A 15,614-nucleotide genomic window follows, 5' to 3' on the forward strand; every position below is an offset into this window, starting at 1 on the left:
GGCGAATAAGATATATTATTGCCTTTCCTAAGAAATAGAGAATTATATAAACATTTGATAAGAATAAATAAAGAACATTTCATTATTTCAATTAAATTTTGCAGAATTATTTAAAACTGACAGGGCAGCCATTTGAAATATTCTTAATATATTCTAAAGGTTTCGGAAGAGATATTTCGCTTTTTTGAAGAAAGAAATGTTAAAAGTTACATAGAACGTCTTCTCAAATCGGTTGTTGTTGTCTTTTTTAACGAAACTAGGTCTTGGGATGATCGCTTTTGTCTTTCCGGTTCTGGTGTCGTATCTCTTAAACTGTTGTCGTCCTCGTGTATGAGTTAGTATCTCTGTAGAACCAAATCATAGAGGCATAATATTTCTGTCAGTCAAAGAAAACTGAAGTATTTAAGTATGCGTAATTGACCGGTCTAAAAGTAAATAACAGGGTATAACGTAATATTCTATAGTAAATTAAATATACTATTTGTGAAATTGAGAAAGACCCAAAGTAAAAATATCATTATGTTATACACTCCGATTGAAAAAAAAAATTTTTCTAATAAATCATCAAAACATTGAAAGAAATATTTGTAATATCAGGTTGAAACGATTGAAAATAATACCTTCCAAGAAATTCAGTTAAATGTGAATCCTCGTTAATGAACAGTGTTGTAAAATAGTCAGTATAATGTTATTACCTGACCCATCATGTTTGACATGGACATCTAAAGTGTAGCCGGAAAGGTCGCCTTCAAAGACTTTGTCTATAGTCATGCTGTCAATGTTGATTATCTTCATTTTCCGTGTTCTAGTGACGACAACTATACGTTTATCGTCTAGGACCTTAACCACTCCGAAAGGAACGTCCTGAAAACATAATCATATCGTATATTTTAACATATGACACATTGTACAAAGAGATGCATATATAGATCCGGTTTTTGTTATCAAACATATCATATTTTCTAATCTAATGTATGTAGATGGTATGGCTGGTGCTTGGCTGTTACTGCAAGGTGATTTGAAAGAGTCATGTCATAGAAATATCAAAACTTGGATCAATTACTATATCGCTTCATCTGACCAAATTTGTCATTATCGACAACTTAAAAGCTCAAGTCCGTCCTTCCTGTAATAATTATCTGCTTACATGACGAAATCATAAGCTTCTTGAAAATTCACCATATTTGGTAGAAGCAGGGATAGACGATGATCATGTATCCATGCTTCATAATGCTTTTAGGGATAAATTTAAATTCATGAGCGGATGACAAAAATGTAGAACAATTTTGACAATATACAATTATTGATCCATTATGAAGTGAATACGATGATTCATCGACCTGCTCTTGTAATTTAGAGTTGACATCGTGGTTGAGCAAAGTGAAAATGTTAAACAAAGGTATGCAATAAAATATCTAAAGAAACAGAACACAATGTTTTACAATAATAGTTTAACGTACATTGTAAGAGCAAAGTAGCTTATTAAACAACCAAGTTATTCAAGTATTACTAACCAACGGAATATGACGGACAACTGTTTTTGTCTGGACATCATACACCTGTAGGCTACAGCAATCATCATCTGTCCGGTTTGTCTGGGCTAGTACCAGTACATAGCGAGCATTGTTGTTTAGCGGAAGAAAGTGTCTAGTAACGGATAAAAAACATCGTTAGGTTTGAAACAAAATGGTAACAAAATTCAGATTAAGTACGAACTGAAGTATCATTCTGTTACGGTATTATTCCAAAAAGAAAATATTTTCCCTCCTTGCACAGCTTTGAATTTGCGCAATATTGCTGTGACCTTCTCTTAGCGGAGCGTATATTTCTCTGAAAAAAATGGACAGTTTGGGTTTGATAAGCATTACTCCAAATCCAACAACCTGATCCGATCTTTTTTTTAAGAAACACTGATCTCAGGCACTGAAAATGCTTGGTACATTGTTGAAATCGTCAGTGTAGCTAGTTTTCCACGAAAAATTCACAAGATCATTTGAAGGTAAATTGACTTAAAGGCAAGACAACTAATTTGGTTTTCATTGTAGGCAACAAAAATAATGATTTACATTGCACTCCGTCAACACGTTCTTCCTTGTTTTCTTTCAAGGATGAAATTAATATTATTTAAACTTTATTTAAATGTTTAACGAAATTAGTCAATAGCTATGATGACAGTCGTCACAGGTTGGCAGTTTTAAGTTTTATAGTTTACCTTACTTTGTGTCCCAAAACCGGACTTTGGTTCTTCTTCTCTTTCTCGTCTTTTTCCAAATCCCATACACAAACCGTGGAGTCGTCATCAGCCACAGTTACCATGGTTTTCCACGACCAACACACTGCGCCACACAAATCACCCGAGTTGGTCAGGATACACGAACGCTGCTTCTTGGCGAGGTTCCACACAACAACGCCGCTAGTGTCTCCAGGAAAGTAAAGCAAATTCCCGCAATCTGCTATCCTATAATTTCGAGCGTAGTCCGATTGGAACCCTAAAATGATGTAAAATGTAGTCACTCAACGATGGCATTATGAGTAAAATTGCATCGTTTTCGGTTTAATAGAAATTTTCATAGGCTCAACATTAAATGAGAATACTATATTCTGTACCTTTTATTGATTGAAGCTTCTCTCGCGTCAACAAGTCATAAATGTGGAGGTCATTGTCACGAATGTTAGAGAGGATGAATTGTTTTTCATCTGGGGTGATTACTATCGCATCAATAGTGAGATCTGTTTGATGATGTCTTTTGCGATCGGGGTTGAACACCTCAAACCATTCACTCAAAGTGTGGTCTGAGAACCGAAAGACTGTGATGTAATGCTGGTCAGCGTCAGTTAGGACCACGTAGTTTTCAGATGCTGAAACAACATTACAAGTGACATTTTCTGTATCTCATTCGTATCATTCGATTTCAATATAACGATTGCAAATAAGAACAAGTAAGAGTAAGGAATAGGTGTTTTTTATTATATTATTCCATAGAAGGTTATAGTTTTACCTGCGATAGCTGAAGGCATATTTTCACAGAACTGTTTAGAGTAGTCAGAGTTTTCAAATTTCGCAACGCTTTCACCATTTTCCAAGTTGTAAACATGAACAGTCACATCACAGAAGAGGGCAAGTAAAGCTTTTCCTATTCCTCCAACAGCCGACTGACAGCCTATGCCTTCATTGATGGAGAAGACAACCTCGCCGGACTCGCGTAAAACAATGTAACTATTCTCATAATCTACAAGGATCATCTGATCATTGCAAACAAACCGGACTCGAGATGGATCCTCGTCTATGCCATCATAAGACTTGTGTAATTTCCCTTCAACCAAGTCCCATGTCTTTACAGAGTTTTCATCGTCATCTGAACCTGAAGAAGGCATAAATCATAAAACTATAAGTGTTTTTCTTTCAAATCATGACATGAAAGCAATCCTGATTCAATCCTCAACCCATTTAACCTATTTTGACAGTATTATTTCTGTATTTGGTTTTTGCTTAGTTTTAAGAAGTCTCCAAAAAGCCGAATTAGTTGCAAATTTACCTGAAATATCATGTTAATATAGGCAGTGATAAAACTTCTGAATTCAGTTAAGATATGCATAAGTAATTAACTTCTACATAAATTAATAAACCGATAGACAACTACGTTGTTAACTAACTAATACATGATTATATAGGATTATAGGTTGATGATTAAATAAGTTAACCGATATTTAAACATTTCAACCAGATTTGTAACCAAACTAATTTTAAGGAATGCATCGTGTCTGGAGTCTGATTCTCTTTCACTATGTCCGATCGGTATGTTTGCAATACTTATCGCATACTGAACGCCTTGTGAAGACGGCGTGGTCGGAAAAGTGTATCTCTCAGAGAGATTTAGATTGCTATTTTAATAAAGAAGAACTGGCATAGTAATTTATCAGCATTTAATGACTGCCTGAAAGTTTTTAGTTTCTACTAAGAACAGACCAGTATTCATCCTCGCAGGACATCACACATAATCCTTATTTGTAGGTTACATTGCTGTGATATATAATTTTAGTAGGTTTTCAGGAATTACTCAATTACTATTCAACACGGCTGATTGGCTAAGGCAATAGTCTACAGGAGGACGTTCCGAGTCTTTACAGTCATAATACTACATACATTTTATATGAAACAAAGATTTCGGCTTCCGACTAATGCGTTTTGAAAGTAGTTATATCTACGACAGAGCTTACACGATACAGCTAGTTTGCCGTCATCTCTGATGTCCACTGATTTGACGGGACCACTGTGCCCAGTCATGCAGTAGACTAGCTGTCCACCAGGCTTCGTAAGGACTTCCTGGTCAGGTGAGAGGTAAGGCACACTGCATTGTTCACACTGGCGCAGAAGATCGGCTGTGTGCTAAATAATAAAAAAAAATCCACAGAAGTACAGGTCCGCACGAAAGCAGATGAGAAACTTTATAAAAATACACGATGTGATATGATGATGTGATTAGATGTGATAATGTTATATTGGTCATACCTCGTCCCCACATAGTCGGTCCATTAGTTGCGGTGCCAGCTGAAGTGGATCGTACAGTAATGCGCCCTGGGACATTTCGAGTGCCGCTCCCAAAACATCAAGTTCAAGATCATTTTGGAAGATTTTCCGGGCGATAGCAAAGTCGTCAAGAATATGTCTTAAAAGCAAGTGTTGTATTTTAGCGTATTGGTATTAGAGTGAATTATTAGAATAGAGACTTCTTCTATACAAACACACATAACAGGTTATTCCTAGACCATCTCGTACAAGTTATTAAGATAATTGCAAGCACAATTCCGCTTCGGGTCACAGTGCTGACAGGAGCACACAACCGCCTTATCAAACGTTTGGCGATGCATGTCTCATTGTAACGGAAAGAGAAACGTGATGATGGTAACCACAGACGACATGTCAAATATCAGATGATTGTTTCTTTGAAAACTCAGAGCATATTTACTAAAAAAAGTCTACAATTCGCCCATAGCTGATAAAATGTAAATGACATATACATGTAATAAAGTATGCCTACCTGACAGATGTAGCTACAACTTTTGCCTGTAGGAATTCATAATTCATGAGACACTTTGTCTTGAGCTCAGTGGCATCGCCTTGCTTGATCATGTGATAAGGAGCATTATTCAGCCTTCGCAGGTTGTAAGAATCACCATTGATAAGAGGCTGACTTGCAACATGACGATCTTCCTCGCCACTTTTGTTCTGACCTACGTATGGTTTTTTTCTCTCTGTGAATTCAAGTTTATACTTACACAAATGTAGTCATCGATACACCATAGAAACAAATATTGGATAAGTTAATGGCAAATGTAGAACAGCACGTGTTGAAAATGCAATTTTATTATTTAAAAAAAGTTATTCAAGAAACTTATTCTTATGAAAATTAAAGAAAGATAATTTTACTTACCTTCGGCCCATTTACCATTGAAAAAATCCGCGAGACCTCTGTGAATCTGATTAGCCACTTGTAGAGTGCAGTATTTCTCACTTGCTGCCTCCTTAAACTGACGATGATACCAATTCAACACACTGATGCCGTCAGACCCTCTCTCAACTATAAAAATGTATTAAAAATATCATTATTCAATGTATCAGATCACTAATATATTGACCTTCCCATTTCGTTTAAATGTCAATTAATTCGGTAATTCAATTGGGGTTTATAAGATCCTTCACTTTTATGTACACACGTATACATTTGAGAGATCCATTCAATAATGTATATCTAATTATTAGTGGATCAACGATTGTAATGCTTTGACTATGGTACAAACGTTTAGTTTGGGAAATATCGGACAATAGATTTCTACTATAAATTTTAGTCAATACAATTTGCTGTATAAGAACATGGCTGTAGGTTAAACCTGTCTTTCTCTGGATAAAATAGATACACATGTTGGAGGCTTTAGTTCGCCTCATTGCGACAGCACAGCAGACTTCCATCAAAAAAACATATGACATATTAGGACGCTGTTCGAAATTAAGCAATATTTACCAATGTATTGTTGTATGTCCGTCTTCAGTCTGACCAGCAGCAGGGGAGGTAACCGCCTGACAGGAGGTACCCAGAACTGATATACGTCATTTAGTACGTCATCATCACATGACAACACGTCTTCTAGTTCCGACTCTGACAATCCGCTTTTAGCTGGAGTAAACAGTGGCCATGTCTACAGACGATATAACTCCAAACAACGCATATCAAGTGTGCAACATTTAAAACATAACATTATCATTTGATAGAAACCCTTCCTGTAGTGAATATCCTTATTTCTTTTTGAACTTATTGTTTCTGTTCACTTAACATAAGATGAATAGAATATCTTTCAACGAAACTCTTCACACAATAATCAGTAACTTACTTGGTAATCTAGTCTTCTCTTCGAGTGTGTTATTGATATGGCATGAAACTTTGAAAAAAAAAAATCTAAAATAACAACAACAACAAAAACAAACAAACAAAAAAGGGAAAAAAGGGAAAAAAAACTCACAAGCTGTTAAGTAACCAATTGTCCTTGACACGAGCATCTGTCCATGTTTGCTTTCCATTTTAGAAAATAAATATTCAATGCTGCCTTTGACCGTCTGCTGGAGTATAGTCTCATTGTCGTTCCAGTAAGAGTGCCATTTGGAAGCACTTTCGAAAGACAGATTCAGGAATAGTGGCAGAGGACATTGGCGAACGCACTCGTTAAGTTTGGCCATCTGTGGGGGACTTAGTGTTCTTTTACGGGTTCGCAGCCATTGCTGTATTATAGTCTCCGCTTCAGAGAATGTCAGCTCTGGCACAGGCACAAACTGTTCTTTTTCTTGGAACATAACCTGAAATTTTATAAGAGAATAGACTAAAAGCCTCCAATATAGGATGTGCCTATAAAATGCAAATCAATCGCAATTTTCCTTCTTTGAATAATTGCTCTGTTAGGTCGAAATACTGTCATTTAAAACATAAGTGATCTTTTGTCTTTTTAAGATAATCTTCGACTCCTTTTTGATAACGTCTTACAAGACATACATTATACTTAAACTTCGAATGAAAATAAACATTCATTTTCATAATTTGTGTGGCGGTGCGTTCATTTTGTATACTGTCTACCTTAAGTCTCGGAAAACACTCATTATCCTCAATTGTAGACACGATTACTTTGACGTGTTTGGATAGAGTCCGAGGTAACCAGAATAAACTTCGAGCGTTAAAGGACACATCGATTTGGTCCAAGGCGTCCAAAATGATGACAAGAGGTTGGGATGCTGAAGCAAGTTCCAGTGAAAGCGCTGATTCTTTGGATAATTCCTTGAGACTCTTTTAAAATAAAGACATTAATCGGTCTTAGATTATGAATAAATAAGAGTTAATGTTCAGAAATCAATCTAACCAATCAAAAAATAAATTACATGGTTTTCAAAGAAAATCACAAAAATGCCCTGCAATCACGGCCATTTCCTTGTCGTTTCGGTTGAACAGGTTAGCCCAAAGTTGTTATTTTATGAAATTATGATTAACCTAGTGATTTGGTGCTGCTTTCCGACGAGCCTCGACATAAGTTCTAAAGATCTATAATAACAGCGGCAGGTCCGTCAAGATTAAGGCCTGAAGTGTTACATTTTACATCATTGACGAACCGACCCAAATACTTTAATTGGCAAACACACACGGCTGCAAAACAATAAAAAATGGAATGCATGAAAGTGCAAACGGATACTGTTAAAATACTGTAAATTACTTTTCGCGTATCATTTATTTTCGCGATAATACAAAAGGAGAGTCAATCACCTATTCAAATCATAACATGTATTCGCGAAAATAGCGAAAGATGTAAGTTCTCTAAATAAAGTATTCGCGAAATCTAAGTGATTTACAGTATATATTGGAATCAAAACTTACCTCCGGCATATGTGATGTCTGGTTATAGATGGCCTGTATTTGTTTGATGATGCTTATAAGGATTCCATTGATATTTGAGCTGTCAGGTGTCGTGCCAATAAACCTTTTTAATTGTATAAGATCAATCTATGATACAATGTAGTTGAATACCAAAGACATAAATCTGGTTTCTGATTCATAGTTAAAATAGCAATGGTAAATTACTGTAAACCAACAGATTTTCGCGTGCAATTGATTTTCGTATATTTCGCGCACGATTCAGATTCCTGAAAATCAATCACCGCGATATAGTTTCTACCACAGGTACTGTAGGCATTTTATGACTATAAATCGCGAAAATAAATCGCCGCCAAAATGTCGTTAGGCATGAATTCGCGAAAAAAAATGGGTTTACAGTAGTTCATGCAACGGAAATTCATATTTGGATTCGATACATTGCTTCCGTATTTTGTTGGCATACGACATTTTTTTTCCCCTTCTGTTTTACATCCCGTTGAGATTGCCTGTTTTTTTATCATTTGAAGTCGCTTGTGTATCAAATGTACAACTCTTTATAGAATTACTCACAACAACCACTTTGCCAAAAACATGGTAAAATTCCCCGAATTGCAATTAACGCTGCAGAGGCGTAGCCAGCCTCGTTTGAATAATAGATATAATTTACATTATATTAATGCAACTCGCTCGCGAGGGTCGAAAAGAGAACTGAAAATGCGATATTGCTACCCAGGGGTGCAAATCTCTGTATTATAATGTAAAAAACTATACTATTGCCCATTAGAAATGAATCGCATTTGATTCACACAATGCACTTTGCTTTTACAAAATGTATACATCTTTTTATAGTGTTTCCATAATTCCTGTTCAGTGACACATTAAAAGAACGAATATACTGATTAAAAGACGACAGAAAAATGATATGAATGAACGTGACTATGCAAGCACGTCTGACGGGTAACACAGGCGAATACATTGCTTTTGCATTTATCCAAACTAACCGTGTCTTCATAACAATATCAATAAAACGATTAATGATTTAGTTCTTAACAATGACGTTCATAATAACGACAGCATCGCAGGAACGACGATTAAAATTGTTTTCAGGCAATGAAAAAGATATACATGTACTAAAGAGTTTTACCTAAGTACGATAGCGGGATTTGTGTTTGACATCCAAGACGGAATGAGACGAGCTACCATTGCCATCAGAGACGTTTTGCCACAACCTGAGGCTCCATGAATGATCAAGGGTTTCGTGCTTGTTGATCGTATGTAGGCTTCTACATTCTGTAAGCAGAACATTATTATTAGTTAGTGTTGTCATTGTGGTTCGTGTAGTTATTGTAGTTAGTGTTGTCGTTGTGGTTAGTGTAATTGTTGTAGTTATTGTATTTAGTGAGTTATTGTAGTTATTGTAGTTAGTGAAGTTATTATAGATAGTGCAGTAATTGTAGTTACATATGTAGTGTAGTAATTGTAGTTATTGTAGTTATAGTAGTTAGTGTAGTTATTGCAATTAGTGTAGTAATTGTAGTTAGTGTAGTTATTGTAGTTATTGTAGTTGATATACAATGTAGATGTTGTAGTTAGTGTGGTTATTGTAGTTAGTGCAGTTACTGTAGTTAATGTCGAAATTGTAGTTATTGTAATTAGTGTAGTCATTGTAGTTATTGCAGTTGATATACTATGTACATGTAGATAATGTAGATGTTGTAATTGATGTGGTTATTGTAATTAGTGTGGTTATTGTAATTAGTGTGGTTATTGTAATTAGTGTGGTTATTGTAATAAGTGTGGTTATTGTACTTAGTGTGGTTATTCTAGTTAGTGTGGTTATTGTAATTAGTGTGGTTATTGTTATTAGTGTGGTTATTGTAATTAGTATGGTTATTGTAGTTATTTTAGCGTATATACATTGTTGTACATATTATCAATATAATGTCAGGAGACTGAGTGAGCACATTATCAACTACCATTCATTGTTGACATCCGATGACCTAAGGTAAGTTATAAAATCCTGAATACGATATATATTGTAGAAGAAGAACATCAGAAGTTGCAATGAAGCATAAAAAACTTCAAATATAGGTATATCCGTTTTGGTGTTTTGCAGTTCTCCTTAAGGATTGACAAGCTTCAAATGTACATGTATTTGATATTAAGATTCTTACAAATAGCATGGTAAGTGTAACTGTGACGCTATAAGTCAATGAATATATACACGGGTATACACACGGAGTGCATATTATTGTTAGAAATAAAATTATTCAGAAAAAAATATTAAATCGATTTTATTATGGGTTAATGCACCTTCCGGATAATGTGTATATATCTAATATATCATTGTAATATCAATTACTGTACTGTATATGTTACTATAATGATATCTAAAGGTGATATTCGCTTGTGTATCATTTGTACAGTTTTAATTACATCCCGTTTAAGCATTGGAGAGATAAAAATGACAAAGAGGACAGAACTAATGTGTTTACATGTATATGTATATCAATATAAAAAAAACGACGACGACGACGACGACGATGATGATGATGATGATGATGATGATGATGAAAAGCATTGGAGGGGTAGTCAGGTTTGGACTCTCCATAATCAACTGCTATTACAGGAAAATTAAAACGGGATAGATATTACTTTGCTTACCGCCAGAGTCGTTTCTCGTCCACAAAAATTCCCGCATTTCTGTTGACAGAAGCTTACGTGTTGACAACACTCCAGTATCAGGGGGTTGGTAATCTCTGTAGCGGACCTCTGTTTGATGCCTTCTTCAATCAGTCTTTCCGTTTGTGAAATGAACTCTTCTGTCATCTTTTTAAGATAGGTTTTGTGATTTTCATTCGTGGGATCTATACCTGCATATGAAATAAACGTACAAGGAACTTCTAATAAATTGCCGAAATGTACGATTTAAAAAAAAGTAAAATAACGGCCTGAAAACTTACACCTACGGTTAACTATTTGTAACCAGCCGCAATATACCGCTCTGCTAGAGAGAACTTCTCATTACCTCGACCGGTTAAGTGAGCCAGAAGTCCTCGTTTCGATCCCTAGCGGAGGTATAATTTATCATGCACTCCTGACACCCTTGTAAGGACTCGGGATTTGTACTAAGCATTACTTTTTTTTTTATTTATCTTGCTCTTGGTTGCAACTTTTTCCATATTAATTATTACTGCGCGCGAAATTTCAAACAGATTCTCACCATCGTTTGTCCAGTTGACTGGAAAAGGAAACACGTTTTTCTTTGGCAATCTTTGTTTCATCTTGGTCTCTTTCAGGACTTCAAGCAATCTTCAAGACTCCTGCCAATATTCCTGCTCTCCGTCCATGTCTTAAAAATAATCATTTCCAAAATGCGTTATATTGCTTGCAAATTATGAAACAAAGACTGGTGTCGTTATTGTCCTATTCGTTAACTGTAGTTATTAAAACATTTTCCGAACTTTTATTTCATCAATAAATTATAATGGCATAAATATTCTTCTTATATGGATGATTCCATGTACGTCTAATTCAGCTGTTTCATTGCATAACTTGACAATTACATTTCATTTCATTTTAATAGAAATGGTCAAGATATAACATAACTAATATTCTCCTACAAAATTGAAGAACCTTATATTACACTGTTTTATCCTTGTGTTTATTTCCCAGTTTGCAATGTTGTATGTGCTCAATACGCATTTAAAATACGACGGGCCTTTCAGTCCACTCACAGATTTAGTGAGGTCACGTGACTGTTAAATACAACATTAACACCGTTACAGATTTTGCAAAGTGCAACTTTTTGATCACTTTTTTTAACGGGGTATCTGGAATCAATGGAAAGAGTATACCAATATTTACTTGAAAAGTTCTTTGGAGTCTGATTAATTATTTTAACGATTCCCTTCAAAAAAGTTTATTTACATTGCCCTAATACGTTATTTTTGACTTTATAATGAAACTGTCCTCCTCTTTGTCGTGATAATCATTCAGGTCCACAGCAAAATCTACATTGATTAGTTTATTTCCTTTTCAAAAAGCCTTATTTGGTCATTTTTTTTAGACAGAATACAAGATTACACTTTTGGAAAAATAGATCGATGTTGGTGTGTATGTCCAGATATTTGAACTCTTAATTATTTTTTGTGTGTCATAAGGTGGCATAGAACCGAACAAACATCACTACATGAATGCAATGAGTCGTGTTTTTAATGAAATTTATTATTTGCAGATGATCTCCAAAGATACACCATCATGTAAAACGTTTTCAGTTATACGTACAATCTGGTAGATTCAATATTAGTTGAAAACCACGGTCTCCATCGTAACCATGACAGCCGATCCCGGCTTTGATCAGAAATACGGTGTCAAAGGGAAAGTAGAAGACAATTTTTCGTAAACCTCTATTCATAACTTGTATCATTTGATGTTGTTGAACTATATCTCATCAATTCAAACATAAAACATGCGGAACTTGTAAACGTTTAAATAACGTGATGACATTAGAATGTTGAAGTTGCAACAAAGTACAACAATGTTTATTTTACATGATTACATTAATGAGCAACAAAACGTGGTGCAAAATTAACTCACATGTGTATTACTTATTATAATTGTATGATTTAATACATACCTATAAATTTCTTGAGGCGATTTGGATCAGGAGTTTTCAAATTTTCGATATTATTTATCCTCCGCCAAAACCAAAGACAGTGTTTTTCGGGCTCAGTGACGTCAAGTAGGCCGGCTCGAACCTCTTTTTCTGTAACTGTTCATTTGAGGTCGGTTAAATGGTGTTGCTTTTATCATGAACATCAACACAAAACATGAATTTAAAAAAGATCGTTATCCGTGCTTAAAGATACATCAGTATTATGTTCCCGATAATTATGTTTTAACATTTGTATTTCATAAAGCAATTCTACGACTTAAAGAACAGTAAAATCATAATATTCATAAGTTGAGACACGCCAACAATCAAGCTGTTGGACATTTTTTTTATGTAATCAATAACTTACCGTAATAAAGGAAATACATACTAGAAACGTAATATTCTTCAGCTTCATCCTCAGGGAGGCTGATTCGGGCTGCCTTGTCTAATGCGGATTTTATGATATCTATCTCCTCATTCGACTGGGCTTTGGCTGCATTATGTAATTCCGTTTCTTTGCTCCTGTAGTCTGGCAGAATACGACTTCTGGGCTGGAGAACAAATTCCGGAGGTAAAGCATTGTCGTCGCGGACATACCACCTGTTTGAATGGCGATAAGTTGCCGCATTACTGAACTTTATAAAGGTAATTAAGTATCATTTTAGAAACTACAAATATACGAATGCAAACTGATCTGAAAAACAAATTGAACTGGGGTCAAGTAGGAATGTTATGAATCATAAGCCTTGTTATTTTATTTTATTTTATCTTATTTTAGTAATTTGTATGTATTCTAAAATATTTAAGGCCATACCAACCTGGTATGTCAAAACACTACGCAAATTAAGTTTTCTCCACTGAACCGGCTAATGGCGAAAATAAACACTTCCTCTTAAAAAGCAATGTCCACCATTCATTTAAATCAGTTTTCAAAAAGTCACTTCCATTGTCTCTGTCAGGATCATCAGTACAATTATAAACATATGTGAATTATTGTATCATCACGTTAATGCGCATGTTATACAGTAACAAAAACTTACTTGTTTAGGAGAGTTTTGTGATGGTCGTTCTCCACCACCCCAAAAAGTGTATTAAAATGGTCCACACTGATTGTTCGAGGAGGCGGTCGGTATCCATACTTGTTAGCTAGAAGTGACTGTAAGGATGAATGGTTAGAAATAAAGGCAGTGGCATCGCATACAGATATCAATAAAATCACTATGACGGATTGTATAAAAGAGCCTTTACAACATGTAACCACATACTTATGATAATAACACCCACGGCTATGAATCCGGCGAATGGGATTCTTAGAATGGAACATGTGCTAGAAAATGTCACATGCAGTGTATTGACAAATCTCGGGGAGTAAATATTGTATTCATGTTTCAGTTACTATCGTTTTGTCATTTTCTATCCAAAATTATTGAAAAATATTTTTGAATAAACACATCTTCCAGAAAAAAAATAGCATGTCACGAATCATTGCCCACAATGAATTTAATTCAGTATAATGTACTATTAGTGACAAGACTATACATTGTCGTTTATTACAGACTGCATAATTTTATAGGGTATTTCTTTTTTGTTTATTTTCATTGTGCGATCAAATTACAGTTTGAGTCGCTTGGGCGGAAAAGGAATAATTTGGACGGAGATGATTGTTTTAATTATCAAAAAGTCACAAAATCCAAATGAACGAGACGCCATGATATTTGAATTTTTGAACCCTATTCGAAACACCTATCTGTATATGGTTACATGGTAGATACATTCAAACACCCCAGAATACGAAACATATCCAAAAGAGGCGAAGATTAAAACTGTTAATCTGTAGATATACTTTTATGTTAAAAGCATCCAAACACGTAAAAAAGAACACCAGATCATATATATGTCATGCAAAAGATGAAAAATCTACGTTTTATGAGAAAACATATTTTATTTAAGTTAGAACGCCTATACAAGAAAATACCTAGATGTAAACGAAATCATCTCAATCTCGGTTAAAATCTTTCCATCAATACCTGCGAAAGAGAATAGACTAGATATTCCAGAGGAGTTGCCTTGTCAGCGTTACCCGTATTACTATTTTGGTTGAATCAACATATTGTCAATCCGTCACCATAAGAACCGAAAGATGACAACAAGACCAATATGCATAAAAGCTTGCATCGACACGTCAGAATTCATATTACATATTGATAGATGATTATACATTTCTTTTCAAAATGTGGTGTCAGACACTTACGATGAAGTTAGGACCTGTTGAGAGTTTCTGACACAGCCTTAGTTCATTCATACACAGATCTTCAGTAGTGTGGTCATCAGACGCCTCGTCTCTGACACCCCATCTCATGTCTACCACCTGGAAATCATAGCCCTTCATCCGACAGAACGAACGCAGCTCTGGGTAGGCCCTCTTCATCCACTTATTTCTCTCGTGCATGGTGTCTTTAATTATGTAGAATATTTTCAAATTAAATAATGTCAGGGAACTTTCAATCTGACTTTTTATCAATGTGTATCAATGACTACATCTGAAGTAATTTCCAGATAATCAAACTGACAACTGTACAAAAGGTTAAGCCGAGTTTCATATGGCCCTGACACCATGTCTGGTGTGGGACATGGTGTAAGGACAAGAGGAAACTCGGGCTTTTGATTCATATGTTGGGTGTATCTAAAGTTATCTAGATAACTGGGACGAAATTAAAGTTCTGACCCTTTTTACGTTGGCGAAAGCAGTAATACATTTAATCTAATACTATTCATATGCAATAGATATTCGGTGTACAATATTTACAGTGAAACCTGACTTTACCGACCATTAACTTTAACGACATTCCGTATTATTCGACCATATCCATCGGAACAGCGACATGTTGCGTTGTTATTGTTGACACTGGCTGTGCCGACAGACTATCATATCCGACACATTGACTCAGTCTCAAGGTGAAAGTCAGGTTTCATTGAGCTAGATTTTAAATGTAAACAAATAGACGTTCCTATGTGATATTCAAAAGCTGTATGTGTGTTCTGCTGAAGGC

General features: G+C 35.2%; 1 protein-coding gene across 1 annotated transcript; it reads right to left on the minus strand.

Annotated features, from left to right (window-relative positions):
* Window positions 1-153: 153 nt before the first annotated feature.
* Window positions 154-15,013, minus strand: LOC117332156 (NACHT domain- and WD repeat-containing protein 1-like). Its single transcript, XM_033891041.1, has 19 exons — window positions 14,816-15,013; window positions 13,605-13,720; window positions 12,932-13,164; window positions 10,572-10,780; window positions 9,052-9,197; window positions 7,911-8,013; window positions 7,122-7,328; window positions 6,517-6,847; window positions 6,021-6,173; window positions 5,433-5,579; window positions 5,040-5,253; window positions 4,511-4,667; window positions 4,219-4,387; window positions 3,000-3,362; window positions 2,608-2,859; window positions 2,213-2,489; window positions 1,515-1,647; window positions 696-864; window positions 154-344 (listed from the first exon to the last, which is right to left on the minus strand). The coding sequence occupies exons 1-19, from the start codon at window positions 15,011-15,013 to the stop codon at window positions 154-156; spliced, it is 3,768 nt and encodes a 1,255-aa protein (XP_033746932.1).
* Between the last annotated feature and the right edge of the window lie 601 nt (window positions 15,014-15,614).

Source organism: Pecten maximus, chromosome 8 (assembly GCF_902652985.1).
Source record: "Pecten maximus chromosome 8, xPecMax1.1, whole genome shotgun sequence".
Classification (NCBI taxonomy): Eukaryota; Metazoa; Mollusca; class Bivalvia; order Pectinida; family Pectinidae; genus Pecten; species Pecten maximus.